This window comes from Ptiloglossa arizonensis, chromosome 8 (assembly GCF_051014685.1).
Source record: "Ptiloglossa arizonensis isolate GNS036 chromosome 8, iyPtiAriz1_principal, whole genome shotgun sequence".
Classification (NCBI taxonomy): domain Eukaryota; kingdom Metazoa; phylum Arthropoda; class Insecta; order Hymenoptera; family Colletidae; genus Ptiloglossa; species Ptiloglossa arizonensis.
Genome location: NC_135055.1, coordinates 22,866,017 through 22,890,249, shown reverse-complemented (window position 1 = coordinate 22,890,249; position 24,233 = coordinate 22,866,017). Strand labels below are relative to the sequence as shown.

General features: G+C 34.8%; 7 protein-coding genes across 14 annotated transcripts; 4 read left to right on the top strand and 3 right to left on the bottom strand.

Moving 5' to 3' along the window:
• The first annotated feature begins 603 nt into the window (after positions 1–603).
• Positions 604–3,613, top strand: LOC143150000 (ATPase family gene 2 protein homolog A). Of its 3 annotated transcripts, XM_076317973.1 has the most exons (6): positions 604–739; positions 948–1,144; positions 1,208–1,393; positions 1,452–2,857; positions 2,943–3,206; positions 3,283–3,613. In XM_076317973.1, exons 2-6 carry the CDS (start codon positions 949–951, stop codon positions 3,610–3,612), a joined length of 2,382 nt encoding a protein of 793 aa, XP_076174088.1. In that variant the 5' UTR covers positions 604–739; position 948; the 3' UTR covers position 3,613. The 3 variants fall into 3 exon arrangements, with proteins under 3 accessions (XP_076174088.1, XP_076174087.1, XP_076174089.1); XM_076317972.1 differs by having other exon boundaries at positions 948–1,393; XM_076317974.1 differs by lacking the exon at positions 604–739 and having other exon boundaries at positions 1,009–1,144; positions 1,213–1,393.
• A 182-nt stretch (positions 3,614–3,795) lies between these two features.
• On the top strand, positions 3,796–4,484 carry LOC143150696 (uncharacterized). The gene is made up of 2 exons (XM_076319143.1): positions 3,796–3,860; positions 4,112–4,484. The coding sequence occupies exons 1-2, from the start codon at positions 3,796–3,798 to the stop codon at positions 4,482–4,484; spliced, it is 438 nt and encodes a 145-aa protein (XP_076175258.1).
• Positions 4,485–5,757: 1,273 nt separating this feature from the next.
• LOC143150123 (uncharacterized) lies at positions 5,758–8,786 on the top strand. Of its 4 annotated transcripts, none has more exons than XM_076318171.1 (7): positions 5,758–5,884; positions 5,956–6,165; positions 6,826–7,041; positions 7,163–7,586; positions 7,655–7,825; positions 7,893–8,104; positions 8,177–8,786. In XM_076318171.1, the coding sequence occupies exons 3-7, from the start codon at positions 7,035–7,037 to the stop codon at positions 8,626–8,628; spliced, it is 1,266 nt and encodes a 421-aa protein (XP_076174286.1). In that variant the 5' UTR covers positions 5,758–5,884; positions 5,956–6,165; positions 6,826–7,034; the 3' UTR covers positions 8,629–8,786. The 4 variants fall into 4 exon arrangements, with proteins under 4 accessions (XP_076174286.1, XP_076174282.1, XP_076174283.1 ...); XM_076318167.1 differs by having other exon boundaries at positions 6,826–7,067; XM_076318168.1 differs by lacking the exons at positions 5,758–5,884; positions 5,956–6,165 and adding an exon at positions 6,621–6,742 and having other exon boundaries at positions 6,826–7,067.
• A 218-nt stretch (positions 8,787–9,004) lies between these two features.
• On the bottom strand, positions 9,005–10,558 carry LOC143150036 (uncharacterized). Its single transcript, XM_076318028.1, has 3 exons — positions 10,438–10,558; positions 9,976–10,069; positions 9,005–9,290 (listed from the first exon to the last, which is right to left on the bottom strand). The coding sequence occupies exons 1-3, from the start codon at positions 10,534–10,536 to the stop codon at positions 9,091–9,093; spliced, it is 393 nt and encodes a 130-aa protein (XP_076174143.1). The 5' UTR covers positions 10,537–10,558; the 3' UTR covers positions 9,005–9,090.
• Positions 10,559–10,609: 51 nt separating this feature from the next.
• Positions 10,610–12,507, bottom strand: LOC143150035 (uncharacterized). Of its 3 annotated transcripts, none has more exons than XM_076318026.1 (5): positions 12,331–12,502; positions 11,884–12,048; positions 11,624–11,809; positions 11,148–11,438; positions 10,610–10,856 (listed from the first exon to the last, which is right to left on the bottom strand). In XM_076318026.1, the coding sequence occupies exons 1-5, from the start codon at positions 12,392–12,394 to the stop codon at positions 10,747–10,749; spliced, it is 816 nt and encodes a 271-aa protein (XP_076174141.1). In that variant the 5' UTR covers positions 12,395–12,502; the 3' UTR covers positions 10,610–10,746. The 3 variants fall into 3 exon arrangements, with proteins under 3 accessions (XP_076174141.1, XP_076174142.1, XP_076174140.1); XM_076318027.1 differs by having other exon boundaries at positions 10,640–10,856; positions 11,279–11,438; positions 12,331–12,507; XM_076318025.1 differs by lacking the exon at positions 10,610–10,856 and having other exon boundaries at positions 10,864–11,438; positions 12,331–12,507.
• Positions 12,508–20,904: 8,397 nt separating this feature from the next.
• LOC143150457 (uncharacterized) lies at positions 20,905–23,137 on the top strand. Its single transcript, XM_076318731.1, has 4 exons — positions 20,905–21,853; positions 21,951–22,538; positions 22,606–22,793; positions 22,861–23,137. Exons 1-4 carry the CDS (start codon positions 21,763–21,765, stop codon positions 22,906–22,908), a joined length of 915 nt encoding a protein of 304 aa, XP_076174846.1. The 5' UTR covers positions 20,905–21,762; the 3' UTR covers positions 22,909–23,137.
• On the bottom strand, positions 22,947–24,214 carry Mrpl4 (mitochondrial ribosomal protein L4). The gene is made up of 3 exons (XM_076318733.1): positions 23,795–24,214; positions 23,282–23,690; positions 22,947–23,211 (listed from the first exon to the last, which is right to left on the bottom strand). Exons 1-3 carry the CDS (start codon positions 24,098–24,100, stop codon positions 23,069–23,071), a joined length of 858 nt encoding a protein of 285 aa, XP_076174848.1. The 5' UTR covers positions 24,101–24,214; the 3' UTR covers positions 22,947–23,068.
• Positions 24,215–24,233: the final 19 nt, after the last annotated feature.

Sequence of the window (24,233 nt, the reverse complement as noted above, 5' to 3'; positions counted from 1 at the left end):
GGGATGACTTCTGATCGCGAATCCGAGCAACAAATTCGATCGACACCCAAAACGTTACCGTACTCGAAAGTTCAATGTCGTATCATGATCGATAGACGGGCAAAACTCCGGTAAAGCTACCGTTAGAGGTATATCGTACGGTTACGAGATTCGACCATTTTAAAGAATAAATCAGGTTGGTTTGGGTATCCTTATCGTCCACCCGGGTACAACGTACCTGGACAATTTTACTTTACTTTTTCGAGTAAACGGGGTTATTGTAAATACTCGAGTATTCGGTTGTCTCGTGGATACTATCGTGTGTAACAGGATTAAATCGGTAACAATTTTTTTGTTATCGTTTCAATATTATCGCGTTGCAAAGTTCAATTTCAAAAAATCATTATCATTGATTTTACAAACTACTGCGCGGTGTCCACTTTTTACACATGTGGAACTCGATCGTTGGATCGATCAATAGTTATTCGGAAATAACTTTTAAAATATTTTTTTTATCGATTTTTATTCGCTAACTGTCGTTTGATAGTAATATTTTTGTTCATCGACTATTGTTTTCTTGAATACCCAAGGAACTTGTTGTCCATCATTTTGTATCAGACCCTAGCCGCATATACATAGTATGTTACCTGCCACGCATGTGTTTTGATGCGCGGTATTAGAACAAATCGTATATTTTTTTACATACTCTGACAATAAGAATTGTAACTGAGAAACGTTCGTGTACTTTTTTACGTATTCGGTAAGAATACTTTTTCTTTTTCTATGGCATTTAATGTGAAACACTCGTGAGCAATTTGTAGGTTATGTTTTTGTAGTAGAATATCGTTTCGTTTCGATATTTTGTATGAAACTGTGCAAAAAACTTGTATTCGTAAAATGGTAGATCAAAAATAGTTTCGCAAAATAATTCATCGAATTGTATCCTATCGATTGATTGTTTACATTAGAATGACTTCGAAATCGAAAGAAAGTGGAAGGAAGAGTCTTTCTCCATGGGTGGTATGCGAAAAATGTCAAAGTACTTTAACTCAAAAAGATGTATCCGAGCACGATGCTAATTGCCCTCCTAATCTGGAAAAATGGAACCACGATTTCATTTACAACGGTACTTTGTACAGTACGGTAGAAATGTACAAATCCCAAGGTATGCCAACTATTATGTTTGTTACTATTTATTCGTATTTTCACATCTACATTTCTTGCATAGAACAGCCAAAAAATATTTCCGACAGAGCACTAGAGAACATGGTACTTGTATCTCAATCGGCTCTACAACTCTGCGAGATCGCAATTGGAGATCCTGTTATTGTCGCTACTAAAGGAGGCACGGTAGTTAAAACAGTGTGGCCGAACAAAGACAAGTCTTTGACAAGCGTTTCATTGACGAAACACGGTAAATTTTATATTAAAACCTTTCAAACGATACGTATAAGAAGGTTTGTTTTTTGCAGCCATAGAATTGAACAATCTTCACGGTCCGGTCAAGATTCAAAAATTGAACTGCCCTGTTCATATTGCCAAGGAATTTATAATCTCCAGTATTGGGAAACATTCGTTACCAGAAATAACTACGGAACTCAATATAATATTAAAAAATCATTGCGAGCAAAAAATATTTTCCATAGGTGATAAACTTAGCGTGCCCTTTTTTGGGAAGCGATTAATTTATAAAATTATCCAAGTTGTATCAGACGAACGTACGGATATCGATTTATCCAAAGAATTTCAACAATTAAATTTAACAACGAATCAACTACCTAATACAACGCTTTATAAAGCATTTTACAACACAAAGTGGACTATTCTAAACGAAGAACAGGAAAACAAGGAAGAAACGCGTAAAAAATATAAATATAGAGTACAAGATATCGGTGGATACACTAATGTAATAAAAGACATTAAAGATGTTCTCGATATTGGTCTTGGTAGATGTAAAAGTGTAGGAGAATTTTACATTAGTAAAGGAATATTGTTATACGGTACCGCTGGTGTCGGTAAATCAATCATTGCCAATGCCTTAATGGCTGAATACGATTTCAATTCCTTTACTGTTTCCAGTTCAGATATTTACAGTAAATCTCTTGGCGAAACGGAAACAAGATTAAAAGACATTTTCACGAAAGCCAAAGCCAATGCTCCAAGTATTATTTTAATAGAGGAGATTGATAGTTTATGTCCTAAAAGGAGCACTTCGACTACGGATCATGAAAGGAGGGTTCTCGCTCAACTCATAGCACTTTTCGACGATATACAAAATACAAACGATAATGTCGTAATATTAGCTACAACTTCGAAACTCGACTCGGTGGACAATTCTCTTAGGAGACCTGGTAGAATAGACAAAGAATTTGAAATTTACGTGCCTACTCCAACTATGCGAAGTGAAATACTTCAAAATCTGTTATCAAAGATACCAAACACTTTGTCCATGGAAGATATAGCGAACATCGCGTTTGTGACTCATGGATTTGTTGGCGCGGATTTGTACGGTTTATGCTCGCAAGCACTTCTAAATGCTGTAAAACGTCAACAAAAAGCAGACATAGTTTCGGAATCTTGGTTGCAAATAACAGTTCTTGATTTCGATCGTGCTTTAACCGTAACGAAACCATCAGCTATGAAAGAAGTTTTAATAGAAGTACCCAACGTCCGATGGTCGGACATTGGGGGGCAAAAAGATTTAAAATTGAAATTGAAACAAGCGGTAGAATGGCCCCTGCGTCATCCTGAAGCTTTTCAAAGAATGGGTATTACTCCACCTAGGGGTGTTCTGATGTTTGGACCACCCGGCTGTTCTAAAACGATGATTGCAAAAGCCCTTGCAACCGAAAGCAAAGTTAACTTTCTGAATATAAAGGTAACAGGTTGATGTGTCTATGTATGTATATATGTACATATATTTCTCGGTGCGACTATTATCCATAATGTAACATTATTTGCAGGGCCCGGAATTATTCTCGAAATGGGTTGGTGAATCCGAAAAAGCTGTAAGAGAGGTATTTCGGAAGGCCAGACAAGTTTCGCCCTCCATAGTGTTTATCGATGAAATCGATGCACTGGGGAGTGAAAGAGGTTCCTCCTCCAGTGGAGGAAGTAACGTACAAGAACGAGTTCTAGCGCAATTATTAACAGAACTCGATGGAGTCACCGCGTTAGGAAGTGTTACGTTAGTTGCAGCTACTAATCGCCCCGATAAAATCGATAAAGTCAGTCAAATTCTAATAAATCATTACATTCGATAAAATTTTTTTTATTGCTTGATTTCCTTTCTTCTTTTTATAGGCACTCCTTCGTCCTGGACGCTTAGATCGTATAATATATGTGCCATTACCCGACTACGAAACTAGAGAAGAAATTTTCGACATAAAATTAAAAAACATGCCGATCACCGAGGACGTGAATATTCAAGATCTAGTCGAACTTACGGAAGGATATTCCGGTGCTGAAATCCAGGCTATATGTCACGAAGCTGCCATGAAGGCACTCGAAGAAGATTTAAATGCTGTTATAATTACCAAGGAGCATTTTAAAGCAGCATTGGCCATAATTACTCCTCGAACTCCGACTTCCTTAGTCAATTTATATAGCGATTATATAAATAAAATATATTAATTACAAAAATGTTGTCGTGGTGTGTCGATTAAATTGATCTATATTCAACCATAGAATTAATCGTTTATCGTAATATCATTCTATTGTTTTAGTCACATACTTCAGTCTTTCATATTAAATTTCTTCTTCATCAGAAAACTTTAATCAAATTTCCAAGTAATTACATAATTACAGTAATAAAAAATGTCGGTGATAGTTAAATGCGATCGCCCTTACGATAAGCAAGATCTAAAAAGAATAATCGAAAGGTGTGATGATCCTGTTATGTATACGAAACGTCGAACATGGTCATAAAAAATTTTAGTTAATAGAAAACTTTTTTCAAGGTCATACTTTGTTACAAACGGTTTTCTGTGCAATCTCTTAATTAATATTGAGACTTACGATGATCCTAAGTACAGAAATTTATGTTTTACGAAACATTGAATTTTTTTTCGTGATAATGTTTGATGTCTTAAATTGTATATGTAATAGTTAATTGAGCGGCTGTTCGTTTCAGTTGCGGTTGTTGTCCTCCGAGAGAACCACAATGCCCACCATGCCCCCCGTCATGTCCTCCGGAACCTATACTATATTGCCCCCCGTGTCCTAGTCCTTGTTCTCCTGATTCTAGTCCATGTTGTCAACAAACTTGTCCACCGCCTACCTGCAGTCCTCCTCCATTACCGTGTCCCCCACGTCCTTTTATGTGCCCACCCTGCTGCTGTTACCCCTGTGTTACCTGCGCACCCTTACCTAAGCCAGTGCCTGCACCTCCCGAATATGGACCTGTCGTTCGAACACGTGTCACAAGTGGCGGACTTTTCTATACGGGTACCATCAAGTATTATCCTTGTGCACCTTGCTGTTCATCACCTGTTTCCTGTCCCTAATTGCCCCCCAACCCCCTAGTCATAATTCTGCCTCAACCTGGATATTTACTATTTTTAAAATCGAAATAAATGGTATGTTCTGTCGTAAAACTCCTTGATTGTGTCCCTATGAAAATGGGCTTTCAGGTATTGAATCGCTGAAACACTGGCTGTTATTATTTAAGCTTTATTATTAATTCAATAACATATCATTATTTATTAAATACATATACTCGTAGACAGTGATACGTGTCAAAAGTCATTCTAACAATGCAATGATACATATTGAATAAATAATAATTTAATTTTTGAATCAATCATTTATTTACGAAAAATGTCATTTGTGTAGCCATCTAGTGGCTAATGAACCGAACTATTTTTAAATCTTAATTTAGCGCTCCAAGCGGAAAAACGCCCAAGTTTGTAGCAAAATAGTTTCCATTTTCGTTATTAGATGGTGACACCAATTTGTGTTGCATTCATTTGGATGCAGTGTCGGTATACAGGAACTAATGGTGCCATCTAGCGACTTAATATAATAACTATTTTGCTACAAACTTGGGCGTATTCTCGCCAGAGGGACTGAATTATTATAAAATTTAAAAATAGATCGGTCCATTTGCTACTAAATTTACTTCCATCTCACAATGATATACATCTTACAGAAAATACTTTAATCATAAAATGCTGGCACTATAAATATACATTTTGTATATTTTACTTTTCTCTATGTATAGAGAGAAAATTTTTAATTGTCATAAGTTAAATTTGGTTCAGAAATTAGCACTGATCTAAACTTTTTTTTCTCAAAAAAATATTGGATAAACTATGGTAGCGTCATCTACGGCAAATCGTCCAAGTTTATAGAGGAATAGTTTGAATTCTCCACCCATAGATGGCGAAACATGTTTGAAAATCGTGCCCCAAAAAGTATGGATCGAAAAACATTTACACCATTTAATTTTTAATTATGAAAAGTACAAGTAAAGATCAACAACTGTTGCGAATACATAAAATTGCATTATAATAGGAACGTTATCATCGATCTTTATTGCTAGATGTTTTTATGGGATACACGTGCATGTTCCATAAATCTGTAGGCAGTAAACAAACGATAACAATATTAATCTGCAACGTTCAAATTTTTCAGATTATAAAAGAATTATTCGTTCAAAATGACTTTCTCGTCTTGGTAACTTTCGACACATTTGCACAATTTTGAACGTATACTAGATTTGAAATTTGCAAGTGAACGTCTCGCTAATCCTAATGGAAAAAGAACTTTGTGATCTTTGTCCACGAGGTCATGTGAATAGATCCAGTTGCACGACAACAACATGCATTTGGCCTTTGTTAAATACAGAACGACAAAAATCCTGCGAGGAATATTATCCTCCTATTAAACGAATAAAGGCTGTTAGGTAAGAATCCGTAAGCCGACTTTTAATACTCGCTCGTTTGTTGAAATATGTATGTAAGTTCCATATTATAGATTTACACAGCCGGCAAATTCACCGTAGGGTCACACTTCGTGGACAAATTTAATGTATCGTCCTATGATACAAGGTGGTTTCAAATACTTTGGAGTAAATAAATTAGTTCCTCTCGGCCCTCCACCGAATTCTCCTATATTGTGTCGACCTGTCCCTATCAGACCGATCGACTCTCCTGGGATGATATCATATTGTGATAGTAGAATCTAGTAAGTACCTACAGTGGCACCTTTTTAACCGTCATGTTTTTTACCTCTTTGACTGCATGTAGTTAACCACTTCTTGAAGCTATATGCAAGGGTTGAAGCTTCGCGATATGTATATATGCGTTTCTTATAATTACCGAATCAAGAAAATTCTGAAGTATTCAATATCTAGAACACCTACCTATTTCGATAATTATTATCATGGCGCTACTGTAGATGGTATATCATACATAGATTACGTACATAAAAGATATGCTCAACACATATTGTATATGGTTCTATAAATTTATATCAAAACATTAAACAAATATTATACCAATATTTTTGGTTACGCTGAATAGCTTCTATGCAAGTAAAAGTATGATGTTATTATGAATAGCGATAAATATATTCATTTATTCCTCTACGACCCGTTCTTTTTTTTTGCATAATTTGTACATAAAGGAATAAGTTTAATACAATTTATAGCAAGCATATTCATCGTTTATCTTGAATAGATGAAACGCAAAATGGTATTGTGATTTTGCACATTTTTGTATTATCTAGGTTTTAGTACATACAACAAACAAAAAATAACAAAGTAATCTTGATTTTAAACTCTTATTTTAAAAACATTTACGTTGATTCATGATTTAACAAATAAAATGTATGATATTATTACAGAATAAAACTTGTAAAAGGGTATTGATGAACTTTCGGAGGTGTGGATTTTGTTTTATAATTGAAGTGTATACACATAAAAAGAGTAAGGTTATGTTTCGATTTGGTTGACGTATATACATAATATTTAACGTTTGAAATTGAATACGTCTAAAATTTAATAATCATCATGGAAGCTTTATGGAACCATATGCAGTTAGAACGTCCACCAAATGCAAGGTGTTGCATTAAACGTAAAAAATTTGGTGAAGTATATTCTAACCTATTTTTTACAAACAAAATTAAAATCTAATAGAATAGCATTGTAATAGAATATTTGCTTCTTTGTTATCATTTTCAGATGCAACAACATTTCGAATGGTCCTCGAAAAAGCTATAAAGGATTTGAATTCTCAAGAACTGTTGCATAAGGAAGCAGCAATTTTAAGTAGGTTAATTTATCGTATGAAAAGGAAATTTCGAAATGACAAAGGTGTGAAAGCAATGTCTAAAATAAATAGAGCCTTACTCAATTACCTCTCTTTATCCCTTGAAAAGGAATATGAAAATTTAAAAAGCTACATCGAAGTAGATGATAAATATGTTACGTTACCTAGCAAACAGATGGTAGAATATGTTTTGGTTAGAACTCAAGGATTTGCAAAGCTCCTGATACGCGTGGAAGAAGTATCAAAACACTCTGCACATTTTCTTAAAAGTAGAATAACCATGGGACATGCTTGGTCTGTTGCACTCATTGCATATGCTGTTGTTAGTAGGATATGGTATGTTACTTTCTTATTATTTAATAAAAATTCATTAATCATTTATTTAGCAATATATTTTTCTGCAGGATTTTAACAAGGCATCTAGTTAAAAGATCTTGTACATGGTATAACGATTTATATCAATATTTAACATTATTTAATACCTCAGGACTAAACTGGCTTCCTAAAGACTATGAAATGACAAGCAACTTAGAAGAATGGCTAGCATTGCCATGGATACAACAACCTACCCCAAGGCACGTATAAATACAAGAGAATCTATTAGATAAAATCCTCACAATTAAGTAATTTGTATTTGTACAGCATCCCTAGCAGTTATGGATTGAGAACTACAATGTTTAAATTAATTATTCCACATGAATACGATTCGGACGAAGACTTAGCATTAGACAATGATTATGGCAAAAATACAGAACATGGAAATATATCACTATATACACAGGAAGAAAGCATTGTTCCTAGTATTGCAACTAAAAATAAAAACGAGGATGGACTTTTTAATAACGATATAGGAGGTATAAAAATTGAATGCTTATTATTAGGTTTTATAGTAGAGAGCTGTAATCAATTATATTTTTATTTTGCAGAAATTATAGATCCTTATACTTTCAATTTGATAAGTACTACAAAAAAAGGGATATTCGCTAAAGATAGTTGTACAAATTTGCCAGTAGTTACTAAAGAAAAAGAACATAAAATAACGCGTACCCAGGATAATAATAAGGAAATTTATTTTCAAAATATAGAAGACGAAGGTATAAGCATAAAACGAGAGAAAAACGTTACGGTAAAGTTAAAGAAATTGACTAAAAAAAAAGATTCACAAAAATTGTTAACATTGAATAATGTAAAGAATAAGGCACAGCTGAAGTTGCTTTTGAGCAGTGAATCGTACCCAGGTGTGGATAAATTACGATGGAACATGATTAAGAATAAATGTAAAAAACTACAAAACAAATTGGATGCATCTTCTGACGAAACAAATCAGTCAATTTTATTTAAAAAAGTGATTAAACGTATACAACGTTGGATCACCTAAGTACAGTACAATCGAACTTACTATATATGTACAGTAAATTTCTTATAATATTGACTATATGTAAAGATTGAATAAGTAAGAAACATTGTGAAAATAAATATTGTATAATTATTATTTTAACGAATTTGTAAACATAAATCTATAAATAATAACATCACAATTAATATAGTTTTATTAATTAATGAAGTTACGCAGAAAAGTATTTTATATATTTAATCAGTTACACATTATAATTGCAAGCAAATTATAGAGCGTTAAATACTTTTAGAGTAATTCATATTGTAAAATTAAAAATTATACCTGAGTACTATATATATATATATATATATATATATATATATATATATATATATAAAATACATTGATAATACCGTCATATTCAACGAAGCCCATCGATGCAGAAGTAAAAAGAATTTTGTGCAATTTAATAAATACATACGTTACGCCGCCTTTGATAAACAATTATTGCGTACCGTAATCTGGGTACAAATGTATTGTATACCGGGGTGGCCTCATCCACAATTTTAATCCGGTATCGTATTGTCTCTTCTTCATATTGTTGAAACAGCAAGCTCGAAATTGTCGAGTACCACATATGTCGGCACATTCTCTTCCACACTGGTCGCACGATGAAGTTTCTCCAAAAGTCCACAACGCGCATACTGGAATGCACAAGTCACGCTCACATTTTTGTGCAATTTACGTAGACCAAAAGAATGCATTTATTAACGCCAAAAAAGAACGCCCACACGTTGTAATGAATGTTAAGTAAGTAATTAAAAAGTTACTGCATTTATATGATACGCAAAGTAATGCATAACTCGATCAGACTTTCATAAACTTTCAGAATTTTCCATCTAAGGCGCTGCATTGCAGATTCGTACGACATATGGGTCTTCTTCGATAGAATTGATCGATAAAAAGGAAATCTGGGATAATTAATTTGCTTCATTTAGGGTTTGCGATTAAAGAGGAAATACTTATGTAAATTAATTGGACTTTCATTCGGCGAGTTTTTATATTAGTTAATAAGAACACCAACAATGAATGGAACAGTACCACGGCGTCTTCTTTAGGTAATACACTGTTTGATGGGATTATCTCCTTAAAGAAGAGATTATGGTGTGATTGACGATCTCGTCTGTTTTAAAATTCTTTGATGCATCAGCCGTCTTGTAATTATCAGAATATTCCTGTTTTTACCGATACTAAAGATATATGTACTCCGGCGCAAATTAGAAATGAATTAATTAAAATTTCTTTACGTAGATTTAAATTTGAATTCCTTTGAGCAGAATTTTTTTAATAACACCTTAGTTTTGCGTTAACAAAAGTGATATCGCTTACCTGCCAGAAACAGAATCACGCAAGTACAATTCATCTTCATGTTTGATAATCCACTATTGAGTGCAATAAGTGTACGTATACAGTAAGTAGATCTCTTGAACAAAAATATATAATTATTATCACTTTGTGTTCGTTAAAAATTTTACATCCTTGCAAGTAACCGGGCAAATAATAATTCTGACAAGGATTGAAAAAAAAATCAAATCCGTCAGTTTTAAATCTAATTTTCTACTGTCGTTTGCCAAAGTAGACTAATTTCTTTTCCTAATATTCTCATTTTTATCAGGAGTCTATTGTTTCCTTAATTTGCTATTTACAGTGTCCAATTTTGAAATCAATGCACTCTAATTGAAAAGAAAAAAAAGCGACAAAGCAACGCGCGCACTGCAAAAGATACGTAAGGAGAATTTTTGATAGAATGTAGTGTTTGAAGTAATACAGATTTTAAGGATATCAACTTACCAATCCTTCACGGTTGCGTGTCAGAGACCAAGTGATAATCCTGCCGAGGACCGCTACCTCAAGATATAGTCCCCCACCAGATGCTGTCGCCTCCTTCATCCTTAACGCATACGCAATCGCATTTTTTCCTCGATATAATATTCAGTGAAGTTTTCAAGTTGAAATACCATTACTACTAGATGAATCCGTTAAACAATTTGAATTAACTGTGTTGAAAAAATGACAAGTGATCTAAAAAACCTATTTGTGTAAGAAAAGAAGTACAATGGGAAAAGAGACTATGCATTACTAAAATATTAATGTCGAATGTTAATACGGCAATAGCAATATTAATATGCACGGGATAATGACAATGACGAGTATATCGAGAGACGTTATTTGACATTTTATCGCGGTGCTCGTTTGTGATAAAGATTGAACTGAAACAGAAAAAAAATAATTACATATACAGATGTACCACATTGGAATATTAGCAAATATTAGCAATATCGAAAAATATTATTAGACAAAGTTGAAGTGTTTCATAGAAAACATTGGTTGGATAAATATACTATTTTTTACTTGAACATGTCAAGTGGATATCAAAGTAATTGAATTGATTATAAATGGAATTATACGTCTTTCGTTAATTTTTATTACTGAGATCTTTTCTATTCGAGCATGGTTCAACCAAACGTTTTGACACAGAATTTTTTTGGAGCGACTCGAACCGGGGTAATAGACGATCCTCTCCCTTCGTTTGTAATCTGTACGTGGAATAGAAATCTCGCAGTCCAGTAACATTGGTTCGAAAACATTCCTGACGACCGCCATGCGTTTCACGGGCAGATCTTTCCTGTACCATTTCGTTTCCTCGGTTCTGTCGTAATAATCGGCAACTTCGATTCCTTCTATATAAAATTTGAGAACTGGTCGCGGTTGTGCACCGTCCACCACGCAGGTCAGGTTCAAATGTGTTTCGTTGAAGGAAGATACGTGGATCGTTGCGTCCGTCTCTGGTGCTACGATATAATAATAGTGATTCAAAACGATGTTGAGCATCGACTTCGGTAGAGTGAAATCTCAAGAATCGGTATTTCCCTTAATCCAAGTTAAACGATCAAACGTTGCATCGATATAAAAACTATTGTCTCTTGATTTGATACGTTTACCTCGGATCGTCGAGACTTCGAATCTACAAAATTACCGTAAACGATCATTCTCGATCTCTTGAAATCGTTCTCCTGAAAGGTGCTGACCGTGCACGTATATTCTCCGCTCATTTTCACGATCGCTGTTTTCAAACGAATGACGGACCTCAAATTGGGATGCTTCAAATTCTGCTCGGGATACTCGGCGTATCCGTTTATAACTCCCGCGTCTTGAGGCGGCACTGTATACACGTACGATCACAATGAAAATGAAATATCTATCCATTTTAAAATGTTTGATTATATATAAAATTACTCGGTGGTATCCATTGGTAGATCTGGTCCGTATCGTGGTACCACTTTATCACGAGTCCGTTCTCGTCCGATCTGACGTAGTAAACGCAAGATAGATCGATCGGTCCGGTACTGTTACGCACCACGAGCGGGATATCCAAGGCATCGATCTTCGAAGCGCGGGTGTCTGGAATAATATTCACACTCTCGGTCGATTTTACAAAATAGAGTTCCGTGTTTGGAAATTCTGATGGCGAATACCATCCGAGAACTTCGCGAAAGAGCATACTCTGATTAATGTAGACGTTACGAAAGCAATTGAGGTGAAAAAATTACGTACCCTTCGGTATCGCGAGTATATTTAGAAACTGATCGAACTATTGTCTTATAGTAGCTTTGGATGCTACTGGGTGCATATAATTATTATGGACAAGACGCAAAACTTCAGGAATACGGTGAACGAATTTACCTGAGAAAGGATTCGATATTATTGCAGCGACCAGCAGAAAAACCGTGAACGTTATCGACAACATTTTCAACGATGTCCTCTTTTCAGACTGATGCACAATTAACCATGCTTCGTTAAACTTAAATCAAGCGCAGGCGAAAGGTTCTGCGCAGTCACCGGATTATAGTGTTCACCGAATGCACGTTTAGAAGTGAAATGTTCTGCGACGAGGGAACAGAATTATTCTTAGTATATTTACCGAAGGGCTCTCAAGTTTTCCGAAATACGAGCGCAATTTTTAGCAGATTTTATTAAACGTAAATCTTTTCCAATTTCGTGATCGATTGTAGAAATATACCGGTCACAAATTCTTCGAATTCGTGCAAGCGCACTTCTTGGTTGGCACATTCGTCGGTAGATGACGACTTTCTTCAATCGCGATTGGTTACCGTTTTCAATAAATCACATAAATTGTGATTAGAAATTATTCCCATTAATATTATCCTATTTCTTACAACAGAATGCAACGATATAACAAAATAATATTGTTCAGTTATGGTACGGACTAGATACATAATTATCGCACAATCTGAAATACCGACATCGTAAATACCTGTAATTCTAGAGCGACCTCTCCATTTAAAAATGGCTATTCCAGCAACTATATTTAATCAGACCAACGAAGTTAGCAAAGATAGTAAAGATAGAAAAATTATTCCTGTACATTGTACTGTGCATTTGTTGTACTGTGAAACTTACTATTTTCAGGAAATATTGTAACCACAAAATTTAATTATTTCTCACGGATGGCAAACGTAACAATTTCGATACATGAATCTAAAAATATTAAAACAATGGTACCTTAATAGCATGTCAAAACAGACAATTATTGGTAATAATTGTTATGATAAATAAACATCAATTACTCTTCTAACATTTAATCGTCTCTAATCATTCCTAATACTTCAGTTCCTTTCTATCGGTGTTTCGTCTAATATTAATACACTTTTAATTATAAATTTGATCAACACGAGTAAAACAATTAAATGTTTTTCCCGCGTTCGATGTTCAAACGGAATTCAGTGACTTACAGTAGTGGGTCGACATTCAGTTCGTAGCAGTTGACAGGATAAGACGTATCGACAGAAGCACGAGTGTGGAAGTAAGTGAGCATTAGTTTTCTTACATTTAATCGTGTCTAATCATTCCTAATACTTCCGTTACTTCCTATCAGTGTTTCGTCTAATAGTATTTCACTCTTAATAATAAATTTAACCAACGCTAGTGAAACAATTAAATGTTTTTGGTGCTTCTTTCCTTGTTCGATGTTCAAACGGAATTCAGTGACTTACAGTAGTGGGTCGGCATTCAGTTCGTAGCAGTTGACAGGATAAGACGCGTCGACAGAAGCACGAGTGTGGAAGTAAGTGAACATTAGTTTTCTTACATTTAATCGTGTCTAATCATTCCTAATACTTCCGTTACTTCCTATCAGTGTTTCGTCTAATAGTATTTCACTCTTAATAATAAATTTAACCAACGCTAGTGAAACAATTAAATGTTTTTGGTGCTTCTTTCCTTGTTCGATGTTCAAACGGAATTCAGTGACTTACAGTAGTGGGTCGGCATTCAGTTCGTAGCAGTTGACAGGATAAGACGTATCGAGAGACGCGCGAGTGTGGAAGTAAGTGAGCATTAGTTTCCTTACAGTTAATCGTGCCTAATCATTTCTAATACTTTCGTTACTTGCTATCGGTGTTTCGTTTAATAATATTACACTTTTATTTATAAATTTAATCCATGCAAGTGAAATAATTGATTAGTTTTCGTGTGTTTTCTATTTATTATAGAGTGTGTCTCTATATATATCAATTCGAATCTATCGATTAAAATGTAATGTTGGGCAAGATATTTCTAGTTTACTTATTGCTTAATTATAATTCGACAGTGTTTATTTCGATACATAAACTCTTGGATTTTAAGTTTACAAATATTTTACCTGTGATATTCTCGATCCCCACGATTAAATACCGACAATGTTATACTGCATGAAGGATTAACGATTCCGCGAATTCCTCGTTCCTTGAAACATTAATTTTGGTGAAAACTCAGACCATCCCCGCTCGAAGTCCAACAACAACCCAATGACATACAGAGGTAGGTCGTCATTCGGTCCGTGGCAGTCGACAGCTGAAGACGTATCGAGAGACCTAGGAGTATCGAAGTACGTGAGCACTTCTCTCTAACATTTAATCGTATCTAATCGTATCTAATCGTTTCTAATACTATGTTACTAACCATCAGTGTTGCGTCTAATAGACATACACTTCTAATTATAAATTGAATCAATGTGAGCGAAACAATTAAATGGTTTTTGTGCTTTTCCTATTCATTACAAAGTGCGGATCTGTCTAAATCAAACCGTACCTACGAATTAAATTGTAATTTTCTGTAAAATATTTCGATTTTACTTATTGCTTAATTATAATACAATAATATTTATTTCGATATATACGGTTTAAATTTGTAGTTTCTTTTGTTGCAGATTACCAATTGTAGCGATGGTGCTCTACTATACTTCAGGATCAGCTAGACCGGAATTCACGGATTATTGGTAAAATCTTCCAAGTAGTAAGAATAACAGATTACATTTCTCTTTATTCATTGCATATTTATAACATGTATATGTATATTTATTTTAATTGTACGTGACTTGAGTGTCGTTTATCGCGAGCATATGTGATTTCGTATTCGATCAGTGCAAAAATCAAATAAAAATAGTAGTATCTATTTGAAAATTGGAATAACTCGTACATTACTGGATTTCGATCGTGGTTTAATATTTTTCATTTGTACATATTGTAATCGATGTTCCATAAAATTATCTCTACGAACTCGTCGCAATTGCGTTTGCGTACGCGTTTCGGATGCGAGTTTTTCTACGCGTAGCCGCGAATTTACGTGTCTTTGGAACACGAGTACCAACCGATCGACTTTGATCTTTGCAACGAGTTTTCCAATATTTATGAAAATCGCGATATATATTTCTCAACGAGAATGAACACGTTCGCAACTTTAATAACGAAAACCCTCTATTGAATAATTGCAAATTAAACGAATTTCATGCTCGGCACGACAAAGTGCGAACCATTAAGAACAAGCAGTATTTTCTTTACAAACACTCGGTAAACAACTCCTCCCTTCCTCCCATCTTTTCTTTCAGCAATTTTGACGGCCGCGCGCAATGCGGTCAGTAGACTCAGTGTTTGTTTAAACACGTAGATTTTTAATGTATTTCGGAGCAAAGTGGCTCCGAGTAGAGTCTCGTTGAGAGTTTAAGTCCACGCGATGTAGATTCAGTGTTTCTCGCGTATTGTAAATTCTCTCGAGAGCATCGTGGCTCTCTTTGCTCTTTGTATCTCGTCAATAGAATCGCTTTTGTTCGCCGGCTTTGATACTCGGTCGCGTTGCTAATTTAGTTTATTTTTTTTCTTTTTTTTCTTTTCGTAATATCTAAAGTGAATCGTCACCGGTATTAGAATCAGTACATCAGACTCAGGAAGGGTCTCGGGCAGTCCTCCACCAGCAGCCAACGTAAGTATCTATCGCCACTGTTCTTAAATGCATGCGTATCAGCCCTTGTAGTTTACTATATCTGTTTTCTGATTTTTTTAGTTCCAGGGTCCAAAGACTGCTACGATGACATCTGGCTGGGACATCGGGCGTGGCTCCACCAGCGAACAACGTAAGTACCTATCTGTCGGTACTAAAATTGAAACCATTTCGAAACTTTAGAAACAGATCGTCACGTTTTGTGATTTTTTTTTGTTACAGATCCTCCACCTTGGGTCTACTACGATGACATATTGCCGAGACATATTCACCAGGTCGTGTTCTACGATCGGTGAGTCGCATGCAATTTTGTATTCCTCCGGTCCCCAATCATGTCGTAGGACGAAAGGTCCGAATCGACACGGGTGACCGGTTGTATTTATATTTCTTGATTTTTGCGAGTACAGTGACCGCGAGCATATTAACCATATACTCGCGAGCAATGATATTTCTCGTTTTACTTGTACGTATTTCTTAGATCAGGTTATAGGGCTTTCTTGTATACCGCGTTTTTTATACCGCGATATAATTATGTAGCGAAGAAGTCGGATACCCTCCGACTTCGCAATTCTAGCGATTAGTATTACGGGAAAACGATATTATCGAATATTCGATTAGTTTCTATATTGTTCGAGTCTCGCGTTAGAATACGATTCGAGTATTAACGTTTATTCGTAGTTTTTATGTCACATTTTATATACAAGAAGGCATTTCGCGATGGTTAGATTTCCGAGTCAAAGTAACAGATTTTTACACAATTTTCCAACTTTGAAAGAATTTACTTTGACGACGAAATCGACCAAGGGTTATTAAAAATTCTCAGTAATTAAATACTTTATCTTAGATTTTCTTGATCAATTTTTTCTTACGAATAATTCACTTACAAGTAACTTCTTTGCATAGTAGAATTTTTCAATTTCCTTTTGATTTTTCACAAATAAAAAGTCGAGTCATTTGAACAGAACGAAAGAATACTATCTCGTTAGATACTACATAGATTAACCAGACGTTTCTAGTTGAGGATTTTCAGCATGATTTTTCCGTGTTCGTTGCCTGAACTCGTTCAAGTGCCCAGGTGCTACTTGCTCGAGCGAAGGCAACGGGCACGATGAATTCTTAGTCCGTAAGATTAATAATAATAGTATATAAGAGTGTCTGACAATGCGCTGGCGTATCGTGCACGACGTAATTTCCACATGTGTGTATGGTTAGGCTGTGGAATTGCGTCGGTTCGCGAAAATATATCAAAGAGACTACGAATCAAAGAATACTCTGTATTCTTATAATATAACTACGTCGCATTATCAATGACGGTATCTATCTATATTGACTTAACTTTTGCTATTACATTCACGTGACAATTGTTCACGCGACAATTGCTCTCCTTAAAGAGCCACGCGATAAATTCTTATACTCGTTACGATTACACGTACGCAATGATCGCCAGCCATTGTCAGACAATTTCAGGAACTTGGTATGTACCCTTAGAGTGTGCATTTGATAAGCTCGGGTGTCGGAGGCGTCCCGGGGACGCCTCCCTAGGTTAGGCTAATTGCACCCGGGCGTTACGAATGAGAACCGTGGAGTGATTGTGTTTGAGAGAATGTTTTGCCATTTTTTAAATATAGGGCCAGGTAGGTTAGGTAACTTACCTTCTGGTATGTATGCTAAGAACGGTTAGGTAGGGCCAGGGCAGGTCGTCGCATTCTCAATTCGGGTAGGCGCGTTTTCGCGTGACGACCTGCACCTGTAGAATAATTTGAAGAATAGATGGCGAAGCTAGTGCAAACGATGAATATCGTTTGCATCTAGCGTTGCTTTCTATTCTTCGGATTTCTCTGCTTTAATTGTTCGCGGACGCGGTCGCGTCGGTTAGGGCGTCGAAACGAACGTACGCTCGAAATTCCTCTTCACGCGTGCATTGCACGACCAACGATTCACAGAATCGTTTGCACGGTCGCACGCGTGTTGCACGCGGTTTTCGCGAAACGTAGGGTTTCAGATCGGGCAATGCCGCCCGAAGAGAGAACAGGCTGCAAGCCGAAGAGGCCCTAGACAAATTGTCTCAAGAGTGGGCTGCACCGAATGGCTTTCCATCTTCGGATATATCTATCCGAGGATGGAAAGTCATTACTATTATTATTTTGTCACTGTACTCGCATGTAGTTGTATAGTAGTTAGTTTGTTTGTCACGTGTACACTAGTGTGTACCACACGTGCACCTCATCCCCCAATCATATTGGGGAATTCGCGGTTTGAATTAGCGTTGCGAACAAGAAACGATAACGGTTCGAATTAGCGTTGCGAATCAGAAAGAATCGCGATTGCAATTAGATACACGGACGAGAAATCGTCACGATTTGAATTAGGGTTGCGAACAAGCGATGATCGCGATTTGAGTTAGCATTGCGAATGGAGAAAGATCGCGTTTGAATTAGCGTTGCGAACCAATACCAATCGCGATTGCAATTAGTTGTACGGACGATAAATCGTCACGATTTGAATTAGGGTTGCGAACAAGGAATAATCGCGATTTGAGTTAGCGTTGCGAATGGAAAACGATAACTGTTCGAATTAGCGTTGCGAACAAATACCAATCGCGATCGAAATTAGCTACACAAATAGTAATTATAGTTTGAATTAGTGTCGCGAAAGAATATCGAGCGCGCTTGTTTTTCATTTTGCAATATCTGAATGCAGATTGCATTTCTTTCTAGAATAGCGTTGCGTTCGATGAGTACTTACCAATGAGTACTTACCGATCGCGATTGCCTTTAGTGTTGCGAACGACGAATATTGAACGCGGTTGTATTTCTATTTTCAATTAGCGTTGCGATATCGATTAATCGCGTTGCTTTCAATTAACAACGGTTCGCGGCTTTTTTTCAATTAATGTTGCGACTCACGTAACGCCCAAAACATTGCCACTGGAATCACTGTTGGAATCACGAAACAGCTGAATCGGCTGTCCAACACGTGATTCCCCGCAGTCTGAAATGACTGCACTCGACTATTAAAGTTAGCGTTGCGTATTATTTAACACACATTGGTGCACGGTATTCAATTAGCGTTGCGAGCTACAAAGCGCCCTAACGTGGTTGCTTTCGGGAGTTTTTTCATTTTGTATTTTACAATATATATATATATTAGTATTGCGAATAACGAAGCACCTCGCGCGATTTTTCTTGAGAATTCTTTTATATTTTGATCAGTTAACTTCACGAATATGAAAGCACCATGTTTGGTTGCTCTCGGGAGTATTTTCTTATTTTTCTATTATTATATATTTAATAAAGTAGCGTTGCGAAAAAAGAACGGTCCACTCACGGGTTTGTTTGCATATTTGAAAAGTGGACCATATTGCAAAGAAATTGCAATTGTCGCGTAAATCGAGCGTTTGTAACTGAAAATACTGCTGAAACGTAGAATCGTGTTTGAAATGTAATTTTTACGAATTATACATATTTATTACGCATTTGACGTATTTGTATAATAATTCTGGTACGGTGCCAGTAAAACGATGACGATGATAAATTTAACAAATATTGTAGCTTCTACAATAGAGGGTATTCGTTGTTAGGTTTGCTACGGGATTTATTATTTTTGCAACTGCAGTTGATTTACAGAAAAATTGATATAATATAGTAGTGTATTTATTTTATAAATATTCGAAGTTCTTTGCATTGATCAAAGTTGACTCGCGATCGTTGCGTAATTTAATGAAAAATTGAGAGACTCGTATCGAAAAAGTACGCAAACTGCAATTCGATAGTTTGTATTGATAATAAATTTTCGAGTAGAGTCTATATTATCGCGTCGTTATCGTTTACTTCTGGATGCAGAAATAATTTAGATTCAATCCAGTAAAATATGATTATTCCAATATCAATGACGTTAAAAATATTTTTAAATTGGTATATTCTCGTTAAATAATATGTGAAATAAAATTAAAATTTAATTTTTATATAACAAAGAAACAATTATAATTTTACTTTTCCGGTGTTAGTGTTATTGTGATTGATATGAAATACCTAGTTTGATTGTGCGTAATTTTTATTTCTGTCTACTAACAAATTTTATTTTTCAGCTATTTTCTTTTTTTTATTTCTATGTCTACTAATCCATGAAATAAGTTTTGTTTTAGGGTATGTGTGTGTGTGTGCACACTTTGAATCGGGACTATAAAGGAATCGAAAATGGAATGTGAGAAGCTGGGACAAAATGGAACTCAATATAGCCAAGAGAAAAAATTGGTGAGACTTATGACATTGTGTCTAATGTCTTTCGCTTTATGTTTCAGGTCAATCTTCGTGGCACCAATCGCCAAAACAAAAAGGAAACATATGATGTTTTCTTTTATACTTCTAGATATTTCTATTAGGTAGGGTCTAAATGGAATTAGATTTTTAGTTAAGTAGGATCTAAATGAAATTAGATTTTTAGTTAGGTAGGCTCTTAGGTATGACATTGTATTTAATATCCACAGTTTATATTTCAGGACAATCTTCGTGGCACCGATCATCGAAAGAAGAAGGAAACATGTAATGTTTCCTTGTACTTTTCTAGATATTTATATTAGGTAGGATGTGAATGAAATTAGATATTTAGTTAGGTAGGCTCTTCTGGTAATTTATCATTAGCTTTTATGTAGGGAGGATATTACTATTAAGTGCAAGCGCTTTCGTTTAGGTAGGAATAATTAGAATTTAAGTAGGTAGGTTTTGTATGGGCAATTGTGCATTTCTATTTCATTCTTGTGCTCCATTTTGCATCGACTTGCATTATAGGTAGCCTTTTCAAGGCAGATTCTTCTGAAAACTTTAATGTTTGTTGGTTCTTCTAACAACGATCTAACCACGATCGTTTCTGAGTTGTATATTAGGAAAGTTGTAAATCAAAATTCTCTGTAAATGGAGGGTGGTTGGGTAGGGTTAGGGTAGGTCTCTATACGCAGCAACCTCCACGTGGTGAGACCTGGGCAATCTATATTATTTCGTATGTAATTACTAATTGCATTACCGGTAGCAGGATAATGCAATTATTAACTACATACAAAATAATATGAGCGAATAGCTGCGGTTTTTATCGTAAAATTTACCACAAATCGATAAAACTTTGATTCCATCTATCTCCCTCCGGATCAACAACAATTCTTCGTCGCTGGTAATACCGAACTGATTGACTGTGAATTTAAAATATTATATATCGACATCACAAACTTTTGTTTTCATATTATATCTTGCTATGATTATGTTACAATAAGAACTTGTTAATTTCATGGAGTAGATGAGCCGTCCCTAATTATCTAATGGTTTTATTAACTAATCTTTTCTCTGTAAATATATAGTCTATGCTCTTCAGATAAAGGAAGTACATATTAACATGTTTAATATCTGTGCATGAGTTGCGTACATCAAATTACTCGTTTTAGTTCCTGTCTTTGTCACTAGAGGGTTAAAGCAAGTGGTATTGTGTACATTTGATTGAATCTAGTCCGTAGAGTGTAAACTCACTTAAAATTTTTGTGTATGTAATAATATATAAGCAATTTATATATATATATAAGTACATTAAATTAGTGAAACATATATAAATTTTCATTCATTCATTCATAATTTAAACAAAGTACTTAAGTAGGCAGGATTCTCAATACTTTCAATCAATTTTTGTATTCATTTGAAACGCAATAACTCGTGTAACCATCTATACAATTGTGTGTAATTTATGATCGTGGAAATTAACTTCAACGTTTTTGACATTCAAATAGTCAGTACGAAAACAAACGTTAATAGTTTTCATTTTTATCTTGCATTGTTATAAATCAATATTATTTTGTCAATAATGAATGAAGATCCAAAGCAGGTACTTGCACTTTTGAATTCTTTAGGATTCGTTGGAATTACTGCTGAACAACTTAAAGGTTTTATGAAAGGTAATGAAGAATAAATATTTTATTTTTCCTTTTATAATTGTAGTTTAAATATTTTATCACATTTGTGCTAATTCATATTTTTTTTTGGTGTTATAAGATTTGAAGCTATATAGAAAAATAAAGGAACGTGACAGACAACAGAGAAAAGAACAAATTAAACAGAAAATAATTGGTAAACAGCAAAATGATATCAAAGAAATTCTTAGAGAACAGAGGAAAGAATTTTGTTCAATGGAGAATACACCATCTACAGATACTTCTAATTCTTTTGGTGACAATCCTCTTATAAAGGTTAAAGTAAAATGTTTATCAAAGGACAAAGAATACAAAGAATCTACAAATTCTGAAGACAGTCACATAGGTACAAGAGAAAAATCAGATATAAAATTAAAATCCAAGAAAGCATCCAATATTAGATCTACTAGTGGATCTTATGATGATGAAAGTAATAATAGTCACTTCAAAAATGGAAAAGAATGTCTTGAATGTTTAAGACATGATTCTTATTCATCAAAAAAATACAAAGTAAAAACAGACAGTGATAAAATAATGCATCAGGAATTGTCAACTTTACAACCTGTTCGTCCTATGAGTGCTCCAAATATATTAGAACATGAACGTACTGAAAGTGGTAGAACGAAAAGTATCTTGTCTACAAAAACCTCTCAGTCTGGAGCAAAATCATGTAAGATCATAATAACTTTTATGTGATACATTATATAAGTAAATAACTTTACTTTCCATTTCTGTAGTCATTAGACCATGGAGATTACAACCAGAAGCCCAAAAAGGTTCAAGTATTAAAAAATCTGATCCAGTTGCACTTTATCAAAAGTATCAGCATACATGGAAACAGATGTCTTTCCCTGGAGAAGCTAAACACGCGACTCTAAGGTGGGCAATTCGTGAAAAAATGTTAGGTGGTGATCCGCATCCCATGGTAAGAACTTTGTACAAATGTGATTGAATGCTCTGTTTTTGTTTATTACACATGTTTTACCTTCCAGCCTGTTCCCAAAAAATCTGCTAGTATGCCAACACTAAAGAAAAAATGACTATATTTCTTATTAGGATTAAATACGTGTAAGGGAAATAATTTTTATAATTGTATTTTGCTGAGTTGACATATGAAAATAAAACTATTTACGATTATTGAAAATAAATATAAATTGATAAATACCAAAAATTCATACAATTTCTTTCTTTTTAATGTTATTACTGATTAAGTTTAAACTTTGCCAGAAATTTCGCACTATCTGGTCTATGCAATTGATATAATAGTTTGTCTTCAATTAAACGTGCAGCCCTTTCAGTAAGAACTAAAGTATCGTGTTTTAACATACTATACACATTAAGGCCTAGAAAGGAAGTGAGAAGTGAATATAATATAAGTAAAATAACACCAGAGTTTCTTAGTTTGAAACTTACCATAAACAGGCATCAAATTAACATAACTTATGGTGTCCGTAGCAGCTGTTATGTTTTCAGGCATAAAATCATCAGAATCGACAAAAAGTACAGAGGGACCCCATTTTCTATTCTTAATTAAATCTTCTATATAAGAAGATGCTTGTGTTGGAATTTCTAAATCTTTAACAATATATAGATCATCCTGAGCAAGTTTTACAGACAATGTAGATGTAAGTCCCAACACTCGGGTAAAATAGGGAAGCATGTAGAAATATGTGGTAGGACTTCGGGGACCATGTGCAATACCACCACCTCTCCATAATGGTGAACGTATACTTCCATGGCGGGCCTTACCTAGTCCCTTTTGAGGCCAAGGTTTTCTCCCACCGCCTCTTACTTCTGCACGAGTTTTTGTATTTGCATAAGACTGAAATAAAAGATTGATTTTTTAATTTTATAATTTTTGAAGCCAACGACCTCTACTTTATAAATACCAATTCATGAACATAATTAATAAAATTGTTTAATTACCACATGACGATACAGTTTTTGCCACCGAGCATTTTGATGTATAATATCTATTCGTGGCGATGCTCCATAAATCTCAGGATGCAAAAACACGAGTCCTAATTTATTCCTTTCAACTTTATCTAAATTTTCTAGCCATACTTCTCGTGGTTTTTGATAAAAGAAATTTTCATCGTCATAGCTTCTCTTAGAGATAATTGGAATAATTTTTTGATCGATTTGTTTATCCGTAACTGCTGTGCAAAATCTTAGTGTTTGATTTGTACAAGTTTGAAATTTTTTTATAACATTTCTAAGAATCATCGACATCTTTGTAAATACAGTTTTTTCTTTATTGTTTATTTACGCGATATACATCATTAAAAAGATAACCTTAAGGAAACTCGTTCTTCCGTATACAACCGCATATTAATACCGCATAAGATGTCGCTGTAAGAAATGG

Bases quoted from the DNA above. Each gene is read 5' to 3' on its own strand.
- LOC143150000 (XM_076317972.1), top strand. From the start codon at position 949: ATGACTTCGAAATCGAAAGAAAGTGGAAGGAAGAGTCTTTCTCCATGG. The intron at 1,394-1,451 runs GTAAATTTTATA...TGTTTTTTGCAG, and splicing joins CGTTTCATTGACGAAACACG to CCATAGAATTGAACAATCTT. The intron at 2,858-2,942 runs GTAACAGGTTGA...CATTATTTGCAG, and splicing joins TTAACTTTCTGAATATAAAG to GGCCCGGAATTATTCTCGAA.
- LOC143150035 (XM_076318025.1), bottom strand. From the start codon at position 12,394: ATGTTGTCGATAACGTTCACGGTTTTTCTGCTGGTCGCTGCAATAATA. The intron at 12,049-12,330 runs GTAAATTCGTTC...ATATTATTCCAG, and splicing joins AATATCGAATCCTTTCTCAG to ACACCCGCGCTTCGAAGATC. The intron at 11,810-11,883 runs GTAATTTTATAT...ACGTGTATACAG, and splicing joins CTACCAATGGATACCACCGA to TGCCGCCTCAAGACGCGGGA.
- LOC143150036 (XM_076318028.1), bottom strand. From the start codon at position 10,536: ATGAAGGAGGCGACAGCATCTGGTGGGGGACTATATCTTGAGGTAGCG. The intron at 10,070-10,437 runs GTAAGTTGATAT...TTTTTGTTCAAG, and splicing joins CACGCAACCGTGAAGGATTG to AGATCTACTTACTGTATACG. The intron at 9,291-9,975 runs GTAAGCGATATC...TGTGCATTCCAG, and splicing joins CGTGATTCTGTTTCTGGCAG to TATGCGCGTTGTGGACTTTT.
- Mrpl4 (XM_076318733.1), bottom strand. From the start codon at position 24,100: ATGTCGATGATTCTTAGAAATGTTATAAAAAAATTTCAAACTTGTACA. The intron at 23,691-23,794 runs GTAATTAAACAA...CTTTTATTTCAG, and splicing joins AAAAACTGTATCGTCATGTG to TCTTATGCAAATACAAAAAC. The intron at 23,212-23,281 runs GTAAGTTTCAAA...CTTCCTTTCTAG, and splicing joins TAATTTGATGCCTGTTTATG to GCCTTAATGTGTATAGTATG.
- LOC143150123 (XM_076318167.1), top strand. From the start codon at position 6,992: ATGGAAGCTTTATGGAACCATATGCAGTTAGAACGTCCACCAAATGCA. The intron at 7,068-7,162 runs GTGAAGTATATT...TATCATTTTCAG, and splicing joins CATTAAACGTAAAAAATTTG to ATGCAACAACATTTCGAATG. The intron at 8,105-8,176 runs GTATAAAAATTG...TTTATTTTGCAG, and splicing joins TTTTAATAACGATATAGGAG to AAATTATAGATCCTTATACT.
- LOC143150457 (XM_076318731.1), top strand. From the start codon at position 21,763: ATGAATGAAGATCCAAAGCAGGTACTTGCACTTTTGAATTCTTTAGGA. The intron at 22,539-22,605 runs GTAAGATCATAA...CCATTTCTGTAG, and splicing joins TCAGTCTGGAGCAAAATCAT to TCATTAGACCATGGAGATTA. The intron at 22,794-22,860 runs GTAAGAACTTTG...TTTACCTTCCAG, and splicing joins GTGGTGATCCGCATCCCATG to CCTGTTCCCAAAAAATCTGC.
- LOC143150696 (XM_076319143.1), top strand. From the start codon at position 3,796: ATGTCGGTGATAGTTAAATGCGATCGCCCTTACGATAAGCAAGATCTA. The intron at 3,861-4,111 runs GTGTGATGATCC...TGTTCGTTTCAG, and splicing joins CTAAAAAGAATAATCGAAAG to TTGCGGTTGTTGTCCTCCGA.